Genomic DNA, 18,507 nt, shown 5'->3' with positions numbered 1-18,507 from the left:
CAAAATCATTTAATTGGATAGATAAATTATTATCTATTCAATAAAATAGCTTTATTAGAAACTCTAAAGTAAATAGTGTTGTTTTTGTAAAATTTTTATGTTGCAGCTGCTCTATTTACAACAAATAATTGATGTGAGATTTCAATTTTTTTCTTCTAGTTTTTCCTGCAGGAATACTACAGCAACCATTTTTCAGCAAAGGCAGAATTGAGTAAGTAAATAGTTAATGAAATGTATTCCTTATGAGAGCTTTGAATGTAATATTTCAGTTTTTGCAGAATTTTACAAATAGAATCAAGGCACTTCATAATGGCCGATAATAAAAAGGTAACTGGAACATTGCAGTGTAATAGCTCATAGTACTTGCAATGTGTTATGTACACATAATGTCCTGAAAGTCCTTGAGAGTCTTTAAAGTTTTCTGTAATTGCTACAATATCATTGCAGTTTAGCACACATTAGTCTCATCTTCTATTACACGCCTGTCTTCTTTTAAGGCCTCTTTGGAATGCTGTGGCACATCTTTGTTTGGAGTGGTCTTAAAAGATCTTCTGAATTTTAGGAATCTGGCATTTTAAATTCTTTGAGGGAATTCTTTTGAAATTTCTTCATTCATTCGTTCATTCACATGTCATGCTCCTTAATCCCTCCTAAAAGGAGAGCCTCCAGTGATGTAAAATGTCACTGCAGGCTACTTCTGTATATTATACTAACAACTAACATGACTAGTGGTGATCTACTGCTTCAGGAAATTTCTTCTACTTTAAAAAGAGTTATCATTACCTAAAATTTGGTAAATTATTATTCTTACTGCAAAAGAATATCTCTGGGTGTCCGGCCCACAAGGCTCCATATCAAGTCCATTCAATTTCCGTTTTATAAGAATGATTTAACATTAAATATCAGTTCCCTATCAGTTCCGCTTGCAGACAATAATTCTGTGTTAGATGAAGACAGGATGCAGAAGAATTGCTGAATCATTGTCTCCTCAGTAGCTAGGAATTATTGCTCCTCAGATACTTAGCAACTTCATTTCAGCAAACTGATTGAATCTAAGCATACTGAAGACTCGCATGTTAGTTTCACGTTCCATAGATTATTTGTACAATAAATCATATTGATGGAGATTTTACATCACATTTATGTAGCTGTAATGGCAAACATTATTCTGGAAACAATGTCACTCAGAAATATATGAGTACAGATAATAATTACAAACAACAACAACTGTGCACTGTAAATTTTTTGCATGTGTCATATCATAAACAAAGTAATGTGATTAAAGAATCAGTTGAGAGGCCTCAAGTGTGCAAGAAAGAATGTGAAGTCTTAATTTTGCAAATAATCATGGACATCAGATAGAGGAAAAGGTGGCAGATACAAAAACTAACTCAAGTGTGCACGCCTTTGTCAAACCAGGAGCAGGCATTGCAGAAGTGACAAAAACAGTGCTGAAATTGTGTGGAAACCTTGAATAAAAAGACTGTGTCATAATTTGTGCAGGTGCAAATGATATTGACAGAGATAAAGGTAGTGAACTCATCGCTGTTCTTGAAAGTGTGCCACCCAAATTAGGCAACACAAATGTCGCTGTTGTAAATCAACCACACAGATGTGACCTACCTCCTTGTTCATGTGTAAATAAATTAATAGGAAGAGTAAATAACGAGATAGATGAAGCATGCAAAAAATTTCTGTGTGTGAATTTAATAAATGTAAGCATGTTAGGCAGGTCCATGCATACCAGCCATCATAGTGGAAAACAATTTTTGGTTGAGGAAACCTGTCATTTAGCAAATTCGAGTCACAACAGGCATAGTATAAAGCAGTCCAAAGTACCTTGGACAAATGGGTCATAAAGCACGGTGTGATGGCTTATAAAAAGGGCGAAAGACATTTTTTTAGGGAATTAGACTGTATTACAAAAAAATGTGATGCAGAATGAAATTGCAAATACACACTGAAGATTGTACACCAGAATGTGCAGTCATTAACAAACAAAGCTGATGAAATAAATATACTTCTCAATAGCAAATGGAAAGATGTTTTAGTTTCATGTTTTGTGAGCATTGGTTACAAAATGATTATTTTAAATCCTTAAAATTATTGCATTTTAACTTTGCGAACTGCTTTTGTAGAATGGAATCAAAAGGTGTGGCAACTTGTGCATATGTAAAACATAATGTAGATTTAAATAAAATAGAAAGAAACTTCCACACGGGAAAAATATATTAAAAACAAAGATTCCAAGACTTACCAAGCGGGAAAGCGCCGGCAGACAGGCACATGAACAAAACACACAAACACACACACAGAATTACGAGCTTTCGCAACTGGCAGTTGCTTCGTCAGGAAAGAGGGAAGGAGAGGGAAAAATGAAAGGATGTGGGTTTTAAGGGAGAGGGTAAGGAGTCATTCCAATCCCGGGAGCGGAAAGACTTCCCTTAGGGGAAAAAAAAGGACAGGTGTACACTCGCACACACACACACACACACACACACACACACACACACACACACACACACACACACACACACACATATCCATCCGCACATACACAGACACAAGCAGATGATGTCTGCTTGTGTCTGTGTATGTGCGGATGGATATGTGTGTGTGTGTGTGTGTGTGTGTGTGTGTGTGTGTGTGTGTGTGTGTGTGTGTGTGTGTGCGAGTGTACACCTGTCCTTTTTTTTCCCCTAAGGGAAGTCTTTCCGCTCCCGGGATTGGAATGACTCCTTACCCTCTCCCTTAAAACCCACATCCTTTCATTTTTCCCTCTCCTTCCCTCTTTCCTGATGAAGCAACTGCCAGTTGCGAAAGCTCGTAATTCTGTGTGTGTGTTTGTGTGTTTTGTTCATGTGCCTGTCTGCCGGCGCTTTCCCGCTTGGTAAGTCTTGGAATCTTTGTTTTTAATACATAATGTTGATTGTAAGAGTATAGCCTCTATTTGCAAACTTTGAAATCTCAGCTGTTGAGTTTATGTCTGAAGAAACTATTATGTGTGTAAAGATCTCCTGTTAGCAACATAAGAGTTTTTTTCCCCAAAAAACTGGATCTTGCTTTAGGCAAACTCAAGACAACTGGGAAAACAGTGGTCCTGTGCAGAGATTTTGATATTGACTTTCTGAGCCATAGCCTTCACAGGGAAAAGTTCTTAAATATTATAAAAGCCTATAATCTTTGTCTGACTGTTAGCTCTCCAACACAAGTAACAAAAACTAGTGTCACTTTCCTTGATCAGGTATGTATGAACATGGACAAGTGTACATCCAAAAACTTTGATACCGGCTATAGTGACCACCTTTTGCAGTGACTAACCATACCTGTAAATCACATTTCATCCAGTGTACAAAATATTATCCATAAAAGGATCTATAGTCAGAAAAATATTTGATTACTTCCAGTACCTAATTAGTGAACAACTTTGGAGACAAGTATATGATGCCTCTATTACCAATGAAAGATGGAAAAATTTTTGAACATTTTCAAGTATAACTTAGACATAGCTTTTCCATGAAGGAAAGTGATTTCCAGAAGCACAGATAGATTCAAAAACTGGATTATATCTGGCATTAGAGTATCTTGTAAAAGGAAGTAAAAGGAAGTGGGAATTTATTCTGCAATCAAAAACTAACAGCATTACAGAATTTCTTAGTTATTTCAAAAACTACAAGCTAGTTTTTAAACATGTTATAAAAGAGACAAAAATTAAGGAAAATGACAAATATATTATGATCTCGTCCAATAAAACTAAGTCCATGTGGAAAGCTCTGCAGGATCTTACAGGGAAGAAAACTCACAAAAATATTGTGATATCACATGATGGCAAGAATTTCACTGACCCTAGGGTCGCAGTTGAAAACAGCTTCAATTCGTTTTATGCAAATGTTGCTGGAAAATTAGTGAAGGAAAAATTTGGAAATCCACCTAATACGACATGGAAAGAACTTTCATCTGCTGAAATAAATAATATATCTATGTTCCTCTGTCCAATTCGCCCAACAGAGCTCCTAAATACCATTAACTCACTGATGAGTAATTATTCAACTGGTATTGATGATATTCCAGATTATATTATGAAAATAACAGCAAGAAAAATACTCTCTCCTGTATTAGACATATGCAATTCTTCCTTATCATGTGAAGTCTTCCCACAGCAACTGAAAATGGCAAAAGTAATACCCCTATACAAAAAAGGTGATTACCAATGTATGGGTAACTATAGGCCTGTGTCTCTACTGTCAAGGTTTTTGAAAATTACAGAAAAAAGTGTTCCTTTCACTATTAACTACATTCTTCAACAAGAATAATGTTATTTATGAATGTCAACATGGCTTCAGACCACAGCGATCAAATGAAACAGCCACTTTCAACCTGATAAACTATGTCTTAAATGCAATGGACAACCACAGAAATATCTCAGGTTTATTCCTGGATCTAACAAAAGCGTTTCGTGTGATTAATCATTCTGTGCTCCGAGGAAGCTTGAATGGTATGGTGTAAGAGGTGTACTAAATCAGTGCATTAAATCATATTTGGAATATCGTTCTCAGGTAACTGAAATTAAGTTCATGGAAGGAAATAAACTTCAGATACATCTTTCAGAACCATGTGGACTAAGTCATGGTGTTCAACAGGGATCTATTTTAGGTCCCCTTCTGTTTTTGGTATACATTAATGATTTCCCATCACAAGTTAGGGATTCTGAACCTGTACTGTTTGCAGATGACACTAGTCTATTGATTGAAAGAAATAAAGAAGAAAATCTCACTGCATCTGCAAAAGATGTTACAAAAAATGTGTTGAATGGTTTACCAGAAACAGGTTAATAGTTAATCCCCAAAAAACAGTACTCCTGAATTTCAAAATAAAAATGCAGCACAACCCTAATAGGTATGGGTAACCAAATCATTAGTGCTGTCAATGAAACTAAATTTCTTGGGATTCATATCCGGGAAAAGCTTAAATGGAGCACTCTTATCACACCCCTAAATTAAAAACTAGAAAAAATGAGCCATGTAGTAAGAATCTTTGTAACAGTACTAGTGCAGAAACGGTTAGGACTGTATACGTTGCTTGTGTACATTCAATACTGAAGTATGGTATCATTTTATGGGGAAATGTACACCTGGCCATAACAGTTTCCAGGAAAAAAAGGAAATTATAAGAATAATGAAACAAGTGAGCAGCAGAAAACCATGTAAACCTTTCTTTAAAGATCTAAAGATCTTATCCCTTCCCTGCATTTATATACTGGAAGTAGTCATGCATTTGAAAAAAGTTTACTGAGAAAAGAAAACCTTTTTTCCTGAAAACAAGTGTCTGCAATTACACTACCAGGTTAGACAGTGACATACATGTTAATCATTGTAAGACCACAATATGCCAAAAAAGTGTAGGTCATGCAGGAACAAAACTATACAACAGATTACCAAGACATATAAAATCTCCTCCAGCTTTAAAAAGTCTGTGACAGCTTACCTTCTGAAAAGCAGCTACTTTTTGATATCATGGTATCTCATGCAAGAAAAAATGTAATTTGTGTCTTTAATTGTAGAAATAAGTTAAAAATATGCAATATTTAAAAACAATTATAATTATTAACTGCATAGATCCAAGTTGTCATCAAAATTTAAATAATGTATGTTTGATGTTTGAAAAACCAATAGATAAAAAGGTTTTCTGTCCAATATCCTGTGTACAATATATGTACTAAAAGACATTTATATAGACAAATAAATATGGCCACATACTGACCATTTATGCGTGTGTGTGTGTGTGTGTGTGTGTGTGTGTGTTTGGGTGGGTGGGTGGGTAGTCAAAATGTGAGCAAATTAAAATTATTCAGAACAACCAAGATACAGAAGAAACTGACCCATTTGAATTCCCAAGATTAAATTTGAATAAAAATTTGCTCTGCCAGGCACACATTGAGTACGTAGATAACAGATTGAGCAGCTTTGAATTTGCAGTGCAAATGTTTTTAACTATATCTGACATGGGCACTCACAAAGTGTCATGTATAATACACTTTGAAGCCATTATTAGGTTGGTATTGCATTTTGTGGAAACTCTGTTGCCCACTGTTTAGAAACTGACAAATATTAGCTCTCCTATCCTTCTGTATTTATAAAATTACTATCATTTTGTATATCAAACAGGAATTAATGAGTCATATCATTTTGTTCACAGACACAACAAAAAACAAAGGAAAGTTTGTGTGTCCCACCCATTGCCTCAAACAGCGTGCCCAGGCTCCTCAATAAATAAATACAGTTGCAATTAGCTCCACTGGAAAGAGAGCTATATGAGGCACTGACACCATTCAAATACTCTTTTTCAGTGGACAACTTTAAATACCTTGACATAATGACAGTGCCTAGCCTTCAAATATATAACTCTGACATACACCAGAGAAAATCTAGAAAAATTCAACATGAGATGTGATGCATATGTACACAATACCAGAAACAGTCACTTGTTGGATTTGTCTTCCTCCAGACAGGCTGTGTTGTTTTATATGTGGTGTATTTTCTTTCAGACAACTCTGAAAGAACAGACATCATTTTAATTGTACAGTCACTATAGATCAAGACACAAAGGACTTAAAGCTGCCAGTGGGCACTGATTTATACCAATGGGGCAACTTGAAAATTTGTGCTGGACTGGGATTTGAACCCGGATCTCCTGCTTACTAGGCAGGTGTGCTGACCACTAAGCCATCCGGACACAGTAGTCACCACAGCTGCATGGACTACAGTAGCACGCCTCCTATAAGATCCAAATTCTCAGCTTATACCACACACACTTCCCCTGCTCATTACCCTCATTACCCGTGGCATCTTGCTGATTCCTGTAAGATTTTAAGCTGTTTTGTACATGTCTAAAAGAACATACAACCACATATATAATTATGGAGATGCTGGCTGATGATCCCTTCAGTGCAGATGCCCATCATGCTTTAACTCTTCATTGGACTCGCATTCGGGAGGACGACGGTTCAATCCCGCGTCTGGCCATGCTGATTTAGGTTTTTCATGATTTCCCTAAATCGCTCCAGGCAAATGCCGGGGTGGTTCCTTTGAAAGGGTATGGCTGACTTCCTTCCCCATCCTTCCCTAATCCAATGAGACCGATGACCTCGCTGTCTGGTCTCCTTCCCCAAAAAAACAACAACTTTAACTCTTGCAGGGATCGGCAAGATACTGCAAGTAGTGAGGCTGGTGAACAGGGGCACTACATCAGATATGTGTGGTACAAGCTGAGAATTTGGGTCTAATGGGAGTTGTGCTATGGTAATCCGCACAGTTGTGATGGCCACTGTGTCCAGATGGTGTAGCGGTCTGTGCATCTGCATAATAAGCAGGAGACACAGATTTGGATCCTGCTCTGGTATAAATTTTCAACTTGCCCTGTTGATATAAATCAGTGCCGACTGGCAGCAAATGTCTTTTAATTCCTTTGTATCTTGTGTATTATTTAATTTATTTTCACTTGGTTCACTCATTAAACTTGAGCATCCTAAAATATTCACTGCCCTGGTGCCACTACATTATGCTTTGAAATCATCAGCACAAAGTGTTGCCACAGGGAGAATGAATATCTAAGGATGCTCACATCTGATGAGTGAAACTGGTCAAAATAATTCAAATAATGTGCAACCTGTACCTGCGCTGTATACATAGCATTCTCCTGTATTATGGCATTTATGGAGCACAGTGTGTGAATACATGAACACTCAGAGGTACCTGCTATTTACAATTATTGATTCATCTGCCAAGTCATTGGGGTGTCCCACTTCAATCTTTCTGGAAGAAAATCCTGATAAATACACATTCTATAGCAGAAATGTGTAGCATAAATCTAGTTGACGGCAAAGAGGTTCACAAAGTAACCACATTAGCTTCGTCTTAGAAATTAACTTTGTATTTCTTAAATTGGCCGCTTTTTACTGGATATTATAATTTTACTTTAGACTGACACTTCTTCCCATTACCCTGTGATATTTGAAAAGACATAAGAAAAACAAAATGCTCCATTTTAATTTTGTATGATGAGCCTACATCAAAAATAAGTTCATAAACTTTTATAGAACTGTACTTGTTCAAAAGTGCACGCGCGCAGCATTACTTTTATCCAATGTGTGCCACAACGATATTTCATGACAGTCTCTTCACATAACATAATGTTGCTAAAGGCCTATAGTTTTTAACCATGTGTGGTTTTGTATGCACACTAAGTGTTTCAAAGATATACAATCTTACAATCATTTTGCTGCAAACAGAGAACAATCTTTTTGTGGAAGTTCTTAATAAGGTTGTTGTCAAATGCTGTAGTGTGCAGACAAAAGCTTATACAGTCAAAAACTAGTAGCCATTATCAAAGCCACATTATTTGCAAAGTCTGTTTGTGCAACCATCTAATAAAGAAAATTCTGATGGTCTCCACTTTTAAAAAAGTATAGTTCCATGAAAGTTCTTTTTTGTGTAGAATCACGATAAGCAATTAAAATGTGGTTCATCTACATCTGCATCTACATGGCTACTCTGCAATTCACACTTAAGTGCCTGGCAGAGGGTTCATCGAACCATTTTCATACTAGTTCTCTACCATTCCACTCTCAAATGTCGTGATGGAAAAAGGAACACCTAAATCTTTCCAATCGACCTCTGATTCCTTTTTTTTATTATGATGATAATTTCTCTCTACATAGGTGGGTGTCAACAAAATATTTTCGCATTCGGAAGAGAAAGTTGGTGATTGAAATTTCGTAAATAGATCTTGCCGAGAAGCAAACCACTTTTGTTTCAGTGACTGCCACCCCAACTCGCATATCATATCAGTGACACTCTCACCCCTATTGCATGATAACACAAAACCAGCTGCCCTTCTTTGCACTTTCTCGATGTCCTCTGTCAATTCTGCCTAATAAGAATCCGATAACGCGCAGCAATATTCCAGCAGAGGACGGACAAGTGTAATGTAGGCTGTCTCTTTAGTGGGTTTGTCGCCTTTTCTAAGTGTTCTACCAACAAAGTGCAGTCTTTGTTTTGCCTTCCCCACAGTTTTACCTATGAGGTCTTTCCAATTTTAATTGCTGGTAATTGTAATTCCTAGGTATTTAGTCGAATTGACAGCCCTTAGATTTGTGCGATTTATTGTATACCTAAAATTTATCAGACTTCTTTTAGTACCCATGTGGATAACCTCGCACTTTTCTTTGTTTAGTGCTAATTGCCACTTTTCACACCATACAGAAATTCTCTCTAGATCACTTTGTAATTAGAATTGATCGTCTGATGATTTTATTAGACAGTAAATTACAGCGTAATTTACAAACAATCTACGAGGGCTGCTCAGATTATCAACTAGATTATTTATGTAAATCAGGAACAGCAGAGGGCCTATGATACTACCTTGCGAAACACCAGATATCACTTCTGTTCTACTCGATGATTTACTGTCTATTGCTGCGAACTGTGACCTCTCTGAGAGGAAATCCAAATCCAGTCACACAACTGAGACAATACTCCATATGCCCACAATTTGATGTATCTGTAGGTCATTTTCTTCAAGGTGATTCATAATGTTTGAGTACAGTATATGCTCCAAAATCCTACTGCAGATTGAGGTCAGTGATATGGGTCTGTAATTCAATGGGTTACTCCTATTTCCTTTCTTGAATGTTGGTGTGACCTGTGCTACTTTACAGTCTTTAGGAACAGACCATTTGTCAAGTAAGTGGTTGTATATGATTGCTAAGAAAGGTGCTATTGTGTCTGCATACTCTGAAAGGAACCTGATTGGTATACCATCTGGACCGGAAGACTTGCCTTTCTTACGTGATTTGTTTCACAACACCTAAGATATCTACTTTTATGTCACTCATGCCAACAGCTGTTCTGGTCTCGAATTCTGGAATATTTACTTCGTCTTCTTTCATGAAGTAAGTATGGAAAACTGTATTTAGTAACACCACTTTAGTGGCACCATCATTGGTAACATTTCCATCGCTATCGTGCAGTGACGGTATTGACTGTTTTTGCCACTAGTGTACTTTATATATGACCAGAATCTCTTTGGGTTTCCTAAGATATTTTGAGACAATATTTCATTGTGGAAACTATTAAAAGCATCTCATATTGACGTCTACACTAAATTTCAAGCTTAGCCAGTCTTAGGGATTTTGCATTCTTCTGAATTTGGCATGCTTTTTTCGTTGCTTCTGCAACAGTGTTCTGACGTGTTTTGTGTACCATGGTGGATCAGTCCCATCTCTTAGTAACGTATGTAGTATGAAACTATCTATTGCTGTCGATACTGTATCATTGAATTTGAGCCATATATGGTCTACACTTACATAATTAGCTTCGAAGGAATGGAGACTCTCTCTTAGAAAGGCATCAAGTGAATTTTTATCTGCTGTTTTAAATAGATATACTTTGTGTTTATTTTTAGTGGTTTTGGTTGATATGGTTTTAAGCTTCACTACAATGACCTTGTGTTCACTAATCCCTGTACCCATGATGCTCTCTATTAGATCTGGATTATTTGTGGCTAAGAGGTCAAGAGTGTTTTCGCAACCATTTACAATTTGTGTGGGACCATAAACTAATTGTTCAAAGTAATTCTCAGAGAAGGCATTTGGTACAATTTTGGAAGATGTTTTCTGTCTACCACCGGCTTTGAACATGTATTTTCGCCAACAAATTGAGGGTAGATTGACGTCTCCACCAATTATGTGCTCCCTGCCGCCGTTGGATAAGCAGCTGCAGCAGCAAGTCGTATAACCCTAGCTTACTTATTTGTTACATAGTTTAATTAATTTCTTTGCGTGTTTTTGGGTACTTGCATTGTTTAATTCGTATATTTCGGGCGTATTATAGTATTTGAGGGTTGTAGCATCGCGCCTTAGTACCTGAATAGTGCAAATTCGCGTAGTCGTCTGTCTTCTGTTTTTGTTGTGAACGGCCAGAGTCGGTTGGCCAGTCAGTGTGCTCCCTGCCGCCGTTGGATAAGCAGCTGCAGCAGCAAGTCGTATAACCCTAGCTTACTTATTTGTTACATAGTTTAATTAATTTCTTTGCGTGTTTTTGGGTACTTGCATTGTTTAATTCGTATATTTCGGGCGTATTATAGTATTTGACAGTTGTAGCATCGCGCTTTAGTGTTTACTTCGTAGATTCTTATTCAAATTGTGTGTGAGTTTCGTATAGGAGGTGCAATTTCGAGTTTTAGTTACTGTAATCGTAAATTCAGCAGATTGTAGCGCAGTCGTTAGGCATTTGTACAGGTTAGTTGATACATTCTTTGCGTGTTCCGCTTGCGTTATCTAGGCACCGACTCGTGTTTCAGTAACTGTTGTTAAACATCGATTAGAATGGACAGGGACTGCGATTGCTGTGTTCGGATGAGGGCTGACTTGGCATCCCTTCGCTCACAGCTGCAATCGGCGCTGACTTCGGTCGCGCAGCTTGAGGCTGTTGCCAATGGGCACCACTGTGGGGAGCCGGACTCGGGTATCACGGGGATGTCAACCTCATCCCGTCTGTCCCCAGATCGGTCTGCCGCTGTGGTTGCCCCGGTTGCTGCCCGCAGTGGGGCTGAGCCCTCGCCTGTGGTTGATTGGGAGGTCGTTCCAAGGCGTGGCAGGCAGCGAAAGGCGTCCCCGGAAGCTGACCAGAAAGCCTCCCCGGTGCGTCTGACAAACCGGTTTCAGGCACTGTCTCTGGCTGAGCCAGATGCAGCTGCCTGCCCTGTTTCAGAGGATCATTCTCAGCCTTCAAGGTCCGGGCAATCGCAGAGGTTGGGCTTACTGGTAGTTGGGAGCTCCAATGTTAGGCGCGTAATGGGGCCCCTTAGGGATATGGCGGCTAAGGAGGGGAAGAAATCCAGTGTGCACTCCGTGTGCATTCCGGGAGGAGTCATTCCTGATGTCGAAAGGGTCCTTCCGGATGCCATGAAGAGCACAGGGTGCAGCCAGCTGCAGGTGGTGGCACATGTCGGCACTAATGACGTGTGTCGCTTTGGATCTGAGGAAATTATCTCTGGATTCCAGCGGCTATCTGATTTGGTGAAGGCTGCCGGTCTTGCTTACGAGATGAAGGCAGAGCTCACCATCTGCAGCATCGTTGACAGAACCGACTGCGGACCTTTGGTGCAGAGCCGGGTGGAGGGTCTGAATCAGAGGCTCAGACGGTTTTGCGACCGTATTGGCTGCAGATTCCTTGACTTGCGCCATAGGGTGGTGGGGTTTCGGGTTCCGCTGAATAGGTCAGGAGTTCACTACACTCAGCTGGCGGCTACACGGGTAGCGGAGGCTGTGTGGCGTGGACTGGGCGGTTTTTTAGGTTAGAAGGCCTCGGGAAAGTGCGGGATGGGCTGCAATGTCAAAGGGTGCTTGGCAATTACAGGACGTGCTTGGATCAAGGAACAGTCGGAATTATAGTTGTAAATTGTTGTAGTTGCGCTGGAAAAGTCCCTGAGCTTCAAGCGCTAATAGAAAGCACAGAAGCTGATATCGTTATAGGTACAGAAAGCTGGCTAAAGCCTGAAATAAGTTCTGCAGAAATTTTTACAAAGTCTCAGACGGTGTTCAGGAAAGATAGATTAGGCAGAATTGGTGGTGGAGTGTTGGTGTCTGTCAGTAGTGGTTTATCTTGTAGTGAAGTCGAAGTAGATACTCTGTGCGAATTGGTGTGGGTGGAGGTTATACTTAACAGCCGAATTAAGTTAATAATTGGCTCCTTCTACCGACCCCCAGACTCCGATGATACAGTTGCGGAACAGTTCAGAGAAAGTTTGAGTCTCGTAACAAATAAATACCCCACTCATACGGTTATAGTTGGTGGGGACTTCAACCTACCCTCGGTATGTTGGCAAAAATACTTGTTCAAAACCGGTGGTAGGCACAAAACGTCTTCCGAGATTGTCCTAAATGCATTCTCCGAAAATTATTTAGAGCAGTTAGTCCACGAACCCACGCGAATTGTAAATGGTTGCGAAAACACACTTGACCTCTTGGCCACAAACAATCCAGAGCTGATAGAGAGCATCATGACTGATACAGGGATTAGTGATCACAAGGTCATTGTAGCTAGGCTCAATACCATTTCTTCCAAATCCATCAAAAACAAACGCAAAATAATTTTATTTAAAAAAGCGGATAAAGTACCACTAGAAGCCTTCCTAAAAGACAATTTCCATTCCTTCCGAACTGACTATGCGAATGTAGACGAGATGTGGCTCAAATTCAAAGATATAGTAGCAACAGCAATTGAGATATTCATACCTCATAAATTGGTAAGAGATGGAACGGATCCCCCGTGGTACACAAAAAAGGTCCGAACGCTGTTGCAGAGGCAACGGAAAAAGCATGCGAAGTTCAGAAGAACGCGAAATCCTGAAGATGGGCTAAAATTTACAGACGCGCGAAATTTGGCACGTACTTCGATGCGAGATGCCTTTAATAGGTTCCACAACGAAACATTGTCTCGAAATTTGGTAGAAAATCCGAAGAAATTCTGGTCGTATGTAAAGTACACAAGCGGCAAGACGCAGTCAATACCTTCGCTGCGCAGTGCCGATGGTACTGTTATCGACGACTGCGCCGCTAAAGCGGAGTTATTGAACGCAGTTTTCCGAAATTCCTTCACCAGGGAAGACGAATGGAATATTCCAGAATTTGAAACACGAACATCTGCTAGCATGAGTTTCTTAGAAGTAGATACCTTAGGGGTTGCGAAGCAACTCAAATCGCTTGATACGGGCAAGTCTTCAGGTCCAGATTGTATACCGATTAGGTTCCTTTCAGATTACGCTGATACTATAGCTCCCTACTTAGCACTCATATACAACCGCTCGCTCACCGATAGATCTGTACCTACAGATTGGAAAATTGCGCAGGTCGCACCAGTGTTCAAGAAGGGTAGTAGGAGTAATCCATTTAACTACAGACCTATATCATTGACGTCGGTTTGCAGTAGGGTTTTGGAGCATATACTGTATTCAAACATTATGAATCACCTCGAAGGGAACGATCTATTGACACGTAATCAGCATGGCTTCAGAAAACATCGCTCTTGTGCAACGCAGCTAGCTCTTTATTCGCACGAAGTAATGGCCGCTATCGACAGGGGATCTCAAGTTGATTCCGTATTTCTAGATTTCCGGAAAGCTTTTGACACCGTTCCTCACAAGCGACTTCTAATCAAGCTGCGGAGCTATGGGGTATCGTCTCAGTTGTGCGACTGGATTCGTGATTTCCTGTCAGGAAGGTCGCAGTTCGTAGTAATAGACGGCAAATCATCGAGTAAAACTGAAGTGATATCAGGTGTTCCCCAGGGAAGCGTCCTGGGACCTCTACTGTTCCTGATCTATATAAATGACCTGGGTGACAATCTGAGCAGTTCTCTTAGGTTGTTCGCAGATGATGCTGTAATTTACCGTCTAGTAAGGTCATCCGAAGACCAGTATCAGCTGCAAAGCGATTTAGAAAAGATTGCTGTATGGTGTGTCAGGTGGCAGTTGACGCTAAATAACGAAAAGTGTGAGATGATCCACATGAGTTCCAAAAGAAATCCGTTGGAATTCGATTACTCGATAAATAGTACAATTCTCAAGGCTGTCAATTCAACTAAGTACCTGGGTGTTAAAATTACAAACAACTTCAGTTGGAAGGACCACATAGATAATATTGTCGGGAAGGCGAGCCAAAGGTTGCGTTTCATTGGCAGGACACTTAGAAGATGCAACAAGTCCACTAAAGAGACAGCTTACACTACACTCGTTCGTCCTCTGTTAGAATATTGCTGCGCGGTGTGGGATCCTTACAAGGTGGGATTGACGGAGTACATCGAGAGGGTGCAAAGAAGGGCAGCTCGTTTTGTATTATCGCGTTATAGGGGAGAGAGTGTGGCAGATATGATACACGAGTTGGGATGGAAGTCATTACAGCATAGACGTTTTTCGTCGCGGCGAGACCTTTTTACGAAATTTCAGTCACCAACTTTCTCTTCCGAATGCGAAAATATTTTGTTGAGCCCAACCTACATAGGTAGGAATGATCATCAAAATAAAATAAGAGAAATCAGAGCTCGAACAGAAAGGTTTAGGTGTTCGTTTTTCCCGCTCGCTGTTCGGGAGTGGAATAGTAGAGAGATAGTATGATTGTGGTTCGATGAACCCTCTGCCAAGCACTTAAATGTGAATTGCAGAGTAGTCATGTAGATGTAGATGTAGATGTAGATGTATGAGTGGAGTTCTTATTTGTAATGAGATCCAAGTTTTCTTTGAAGCGTTCAGCTATTATACCATCTGAGTTGGGGCGTCGGTAGAAGGAGCCAATTATTATTTTGGTAAGGCTGTTGAGTATAACCTCTACCCATAGTAATTTGCAGGATAAACTACTACCAACAGACACAAACACACCTCCACCTACTTTATTTAATCTATCCTTTCTGAACATGGTTTGCGCCTCTGTAAAAATTTCGGCAGAATTTATCTCCGGCTTTAGCCAGCTTTCTGCTCCTATAATGATTTCAGCTTCAGTGGTTTCTATCAGTGCTTGAAGCTCTAGTACTTTTCCAACATAGCTATGACAATTTACAACTACAATACCGACTGTTGCTTGGTTGATTCTCATCGTTTCTTTGCCATGCACCCTTTGAGACTGGAGACCTTTTTGATCTATCCCAAGACTGTCTAACCTAAAAAACACCTAGTCCACACCACACATCCTCTGCTACCCCTGTAGCCACCTCCTGTGTGTAGTGAACACCTGACCTATTTAGCGGAACCCGGAACCCCACCACCTTATGGGGCAAGTCGAGGAATCTGCAGCCTACATGGTCGCAGAACCATCTGAGCCTCTGATTCAGACCCTCCACTCAGCTCTGTACCAAAGGTCCGCAATCGGTCCTGTCGATGATGCTGTAGATGGTGAGCTCTGCCTTCATCTTCCTAGCAAGACTAGCAGTCTTCACCAGCTCAGATAGCCGCTGGAAATCAGAGAGAATCTCTTCCAATCCTTAGCGACGCACATCATTAGTGCCAACATGCCACCACCTCCAGTTGGCTGCACCCTGTATCCTCCATGGCATCTGGAAGGACCATTTCCACATCTTGGATGACTCCCTCCGGTATGTATACAGAGTGAACATTGGCTTTCTTCCCATCCCTAGCTTCCATATCCCTAAGGGGCTTCATCACCCGCCTAACATTGGGGCTCCCAATGACAAGCAATGCCACAGCCTGGAGCCTGTCGACCACGGCCAACACAGCTTCCAGCTGTTTACAGATGGTGGCCAATTCCCCCTGAATCTGTACACAACAGGCTCAGCCCCTATCCATCCCTAACAATTTTTTTTTTTTTTAATCTCATAAGCTGTTCAAAACAAACAACTGACTGACAACTGTGCGAATTTACACTATATGGGTACTAAAACGCGATTGCAACTCTCAAATACTATAATACGCCTGAAATTTGTGAATTAAACTATGCAAGTTCCCAAAAACAGGCAAAGAAATTAAGAATTAAACTATGAAACAAGTGAGCTAAGAGTATGACTTACTGCTGGCTGCTGCGTATTCAGTGGTGGCAGGGAGCTAAAAATTTAGTTGCCCCCATTCCCATCCATTGCAGCACTATCTAGTTGCCAGCTGGAGTGGCCGAGTGGTTCTAGGCACTACAGTCTGGAACCATGCGACCGCTACGATCACAGGTTCGAATTAAGGCTTGGGCATGGATGTGTGTGATGTCCTTAGGTTAGTTACGTTTAAGTAGTTCTAAGTTCTAGGGGACTGATGACCTCAGAAGTTAAGTCCCATAGTGCTCAGAGCCTTTTGAACCATCTAGTATGAAACCCGTACAGTTATCTTGTGACCCCTTCCATCTGCAATATGTTTAATATTAAATACCTTTTTGTGGGATATACAGCCTGTCTGAGAAGTCAGCATACTCCTAGGTCAAAATAGTGTGTATTTGAATACTTGTATATAAAAACTATGTATCCAGTGGATCTGTATGTGCATCATTACGCCATACACAGAGTTCTATGCATCTCCACATCCTCCTTGACAACTTGTTGAACAACCCATAAACTATGCTTTGAAAGAATTTCTCAACACTTCTTCTTAGGAATTCTTCATTAATTGCACTTTATTAGTTAATGTTGTACTGATGTTGAACTACGTGGGAGTTAATTTTTCCACATAATGAGCTGTCTAGCTCTGTAAAGTTTGGGCTTCATGGTGCCCATTTCAAGGGGGTTGGAGATGTGAAACACAGTATTTAGAAATTTTGCCAATAACACATGGCAGGTGTCAACTCACTGCTCTGTGTCACAATCAGATAATTTATTGACAAACATTGATCTAAATCCCTTTATACAATACTGACAACAATACTTTTCATTGGATTCAAAGCAAGGATACGGGCAAAGCAATTATTTATTTTCCCAATGATACACAGTCAGGATGTTATGCGGTATTTTCAGAGAACCTGTATCTTTCTCAAGGATTTTTTCATTTTTCCCCCAAAGATTAAAATGAGACCCTCTACTTCACCTTGTGAATGGTTTGTGCATTTAAAGCCCATATGGCTCACTACCATGAACAGAAACTGGCAGAAGGCACTGACTGTAAGCCGTCCTTCTAAGACACAATGGAAGTTCAGTTTTCAAAATATGATTTTGTTTACTGGAAAATCTCCCAGAGCCACCTTTAATCTGTTACTTGCTGTTACCTGCAGCTGCACTAGCATATCAGTAGTTTTGTTATGACGAGGGATTGTGAGTAAGTAAGCAGTTGTATGTGCAATAGTGTCAGCTGCCCTGACACGTCTGCCTGTTCCACTAAGAACAGCTGGGGATGTGCCACAAAACGGAAATTAGGTCTAAGTTGTTGCTGGGTATGTGTCCAGTTTCTACAGTCTGTTTACCAGTGGTTGGCAGCCTTCATTTACTTCCATTGTTTGTGACATAGCATTTCTTTTACAACATACTGATGATATATAGACAGGTACTTTTGAAAGAAAAAAACTTTTGTTTTTATAAAAATGCAACTCCTTCTGTAAGGGCTTCAAATGATGTTAGACACAAATATTGACTGAAGGTGCCATTTGAGGAATGCAGTTTTACCTCTTTCAAATATTTATACTTTTGTACAGATGAATGAAAAATTTAAAACACCATGCCAACACTCAGATGTTCATGAACCCACCCACAAAACATCACCACTTTCTAAAACTTATTGTTTCATTCATCCAAAGTTAGGAGACATTCCATTTCATTAAACATGCAACTCAGCTCCTGTTGTCTTTCAGTGACAACTGATAGGTCATCAGTGAAGTGTGTCATTCTAATTTTATATCCATGATAAATGACCCACACATTGAGGTTGTTCTTTAATTCCCTCATTGCCTTCTAAATATAGAACTGAAGCTTAACAATTCATATCACTTTTTATAACAAATGAAGCTAATCAATTTAAATCACTTACATGTAA

General features: G+C 39.8%; 1 protein-coding gene across 2 annotated transcripts in view; it reads left to right on the top strand.

Annotated features, from left to right (window-relative positions):
* Window positions 1-18,507, top strand: part of LOC126354832 (neprilysin-4-like) — a 141,982-nt gene that overhangs the window by 105,118 nt on the left and 18,357 nt on the right. For both annotated transcript variants that reach the window (XM_050004780.1, XM_050004779.1), the window contains exon 15: window positions 160-211. In XM_050004780.1, coding sequence (XP_049860737.1) covers window positions 160-211 — 52 coding nt within the window. The remainder of the gene's footprint in view (window positions 1-159; window positions 212-18,507) is intronic.

The sequence above is a fragment of the Schistocerca gregaria genome, chromosome 3, assembly GCF_023897955.1.
Source record: "Schistocerca gregaria isolate iqSchGreg1 chromosome 3, iqSchGreg1.2, whole genome shotgun sequence".
In the NCBI taxonomy this organism is placed as follows: Eukaryota; Metazoa; Arthropoda; class Insecta; order Orthoptera; family Acrididae; genus Schistocerca; species Schistocerca gregaria.
The sequence above is the reverse complement of the archived record's forward strand: the minus strand, read 5'-3'. Positions and strand labels throughout refer to the sequence as shown.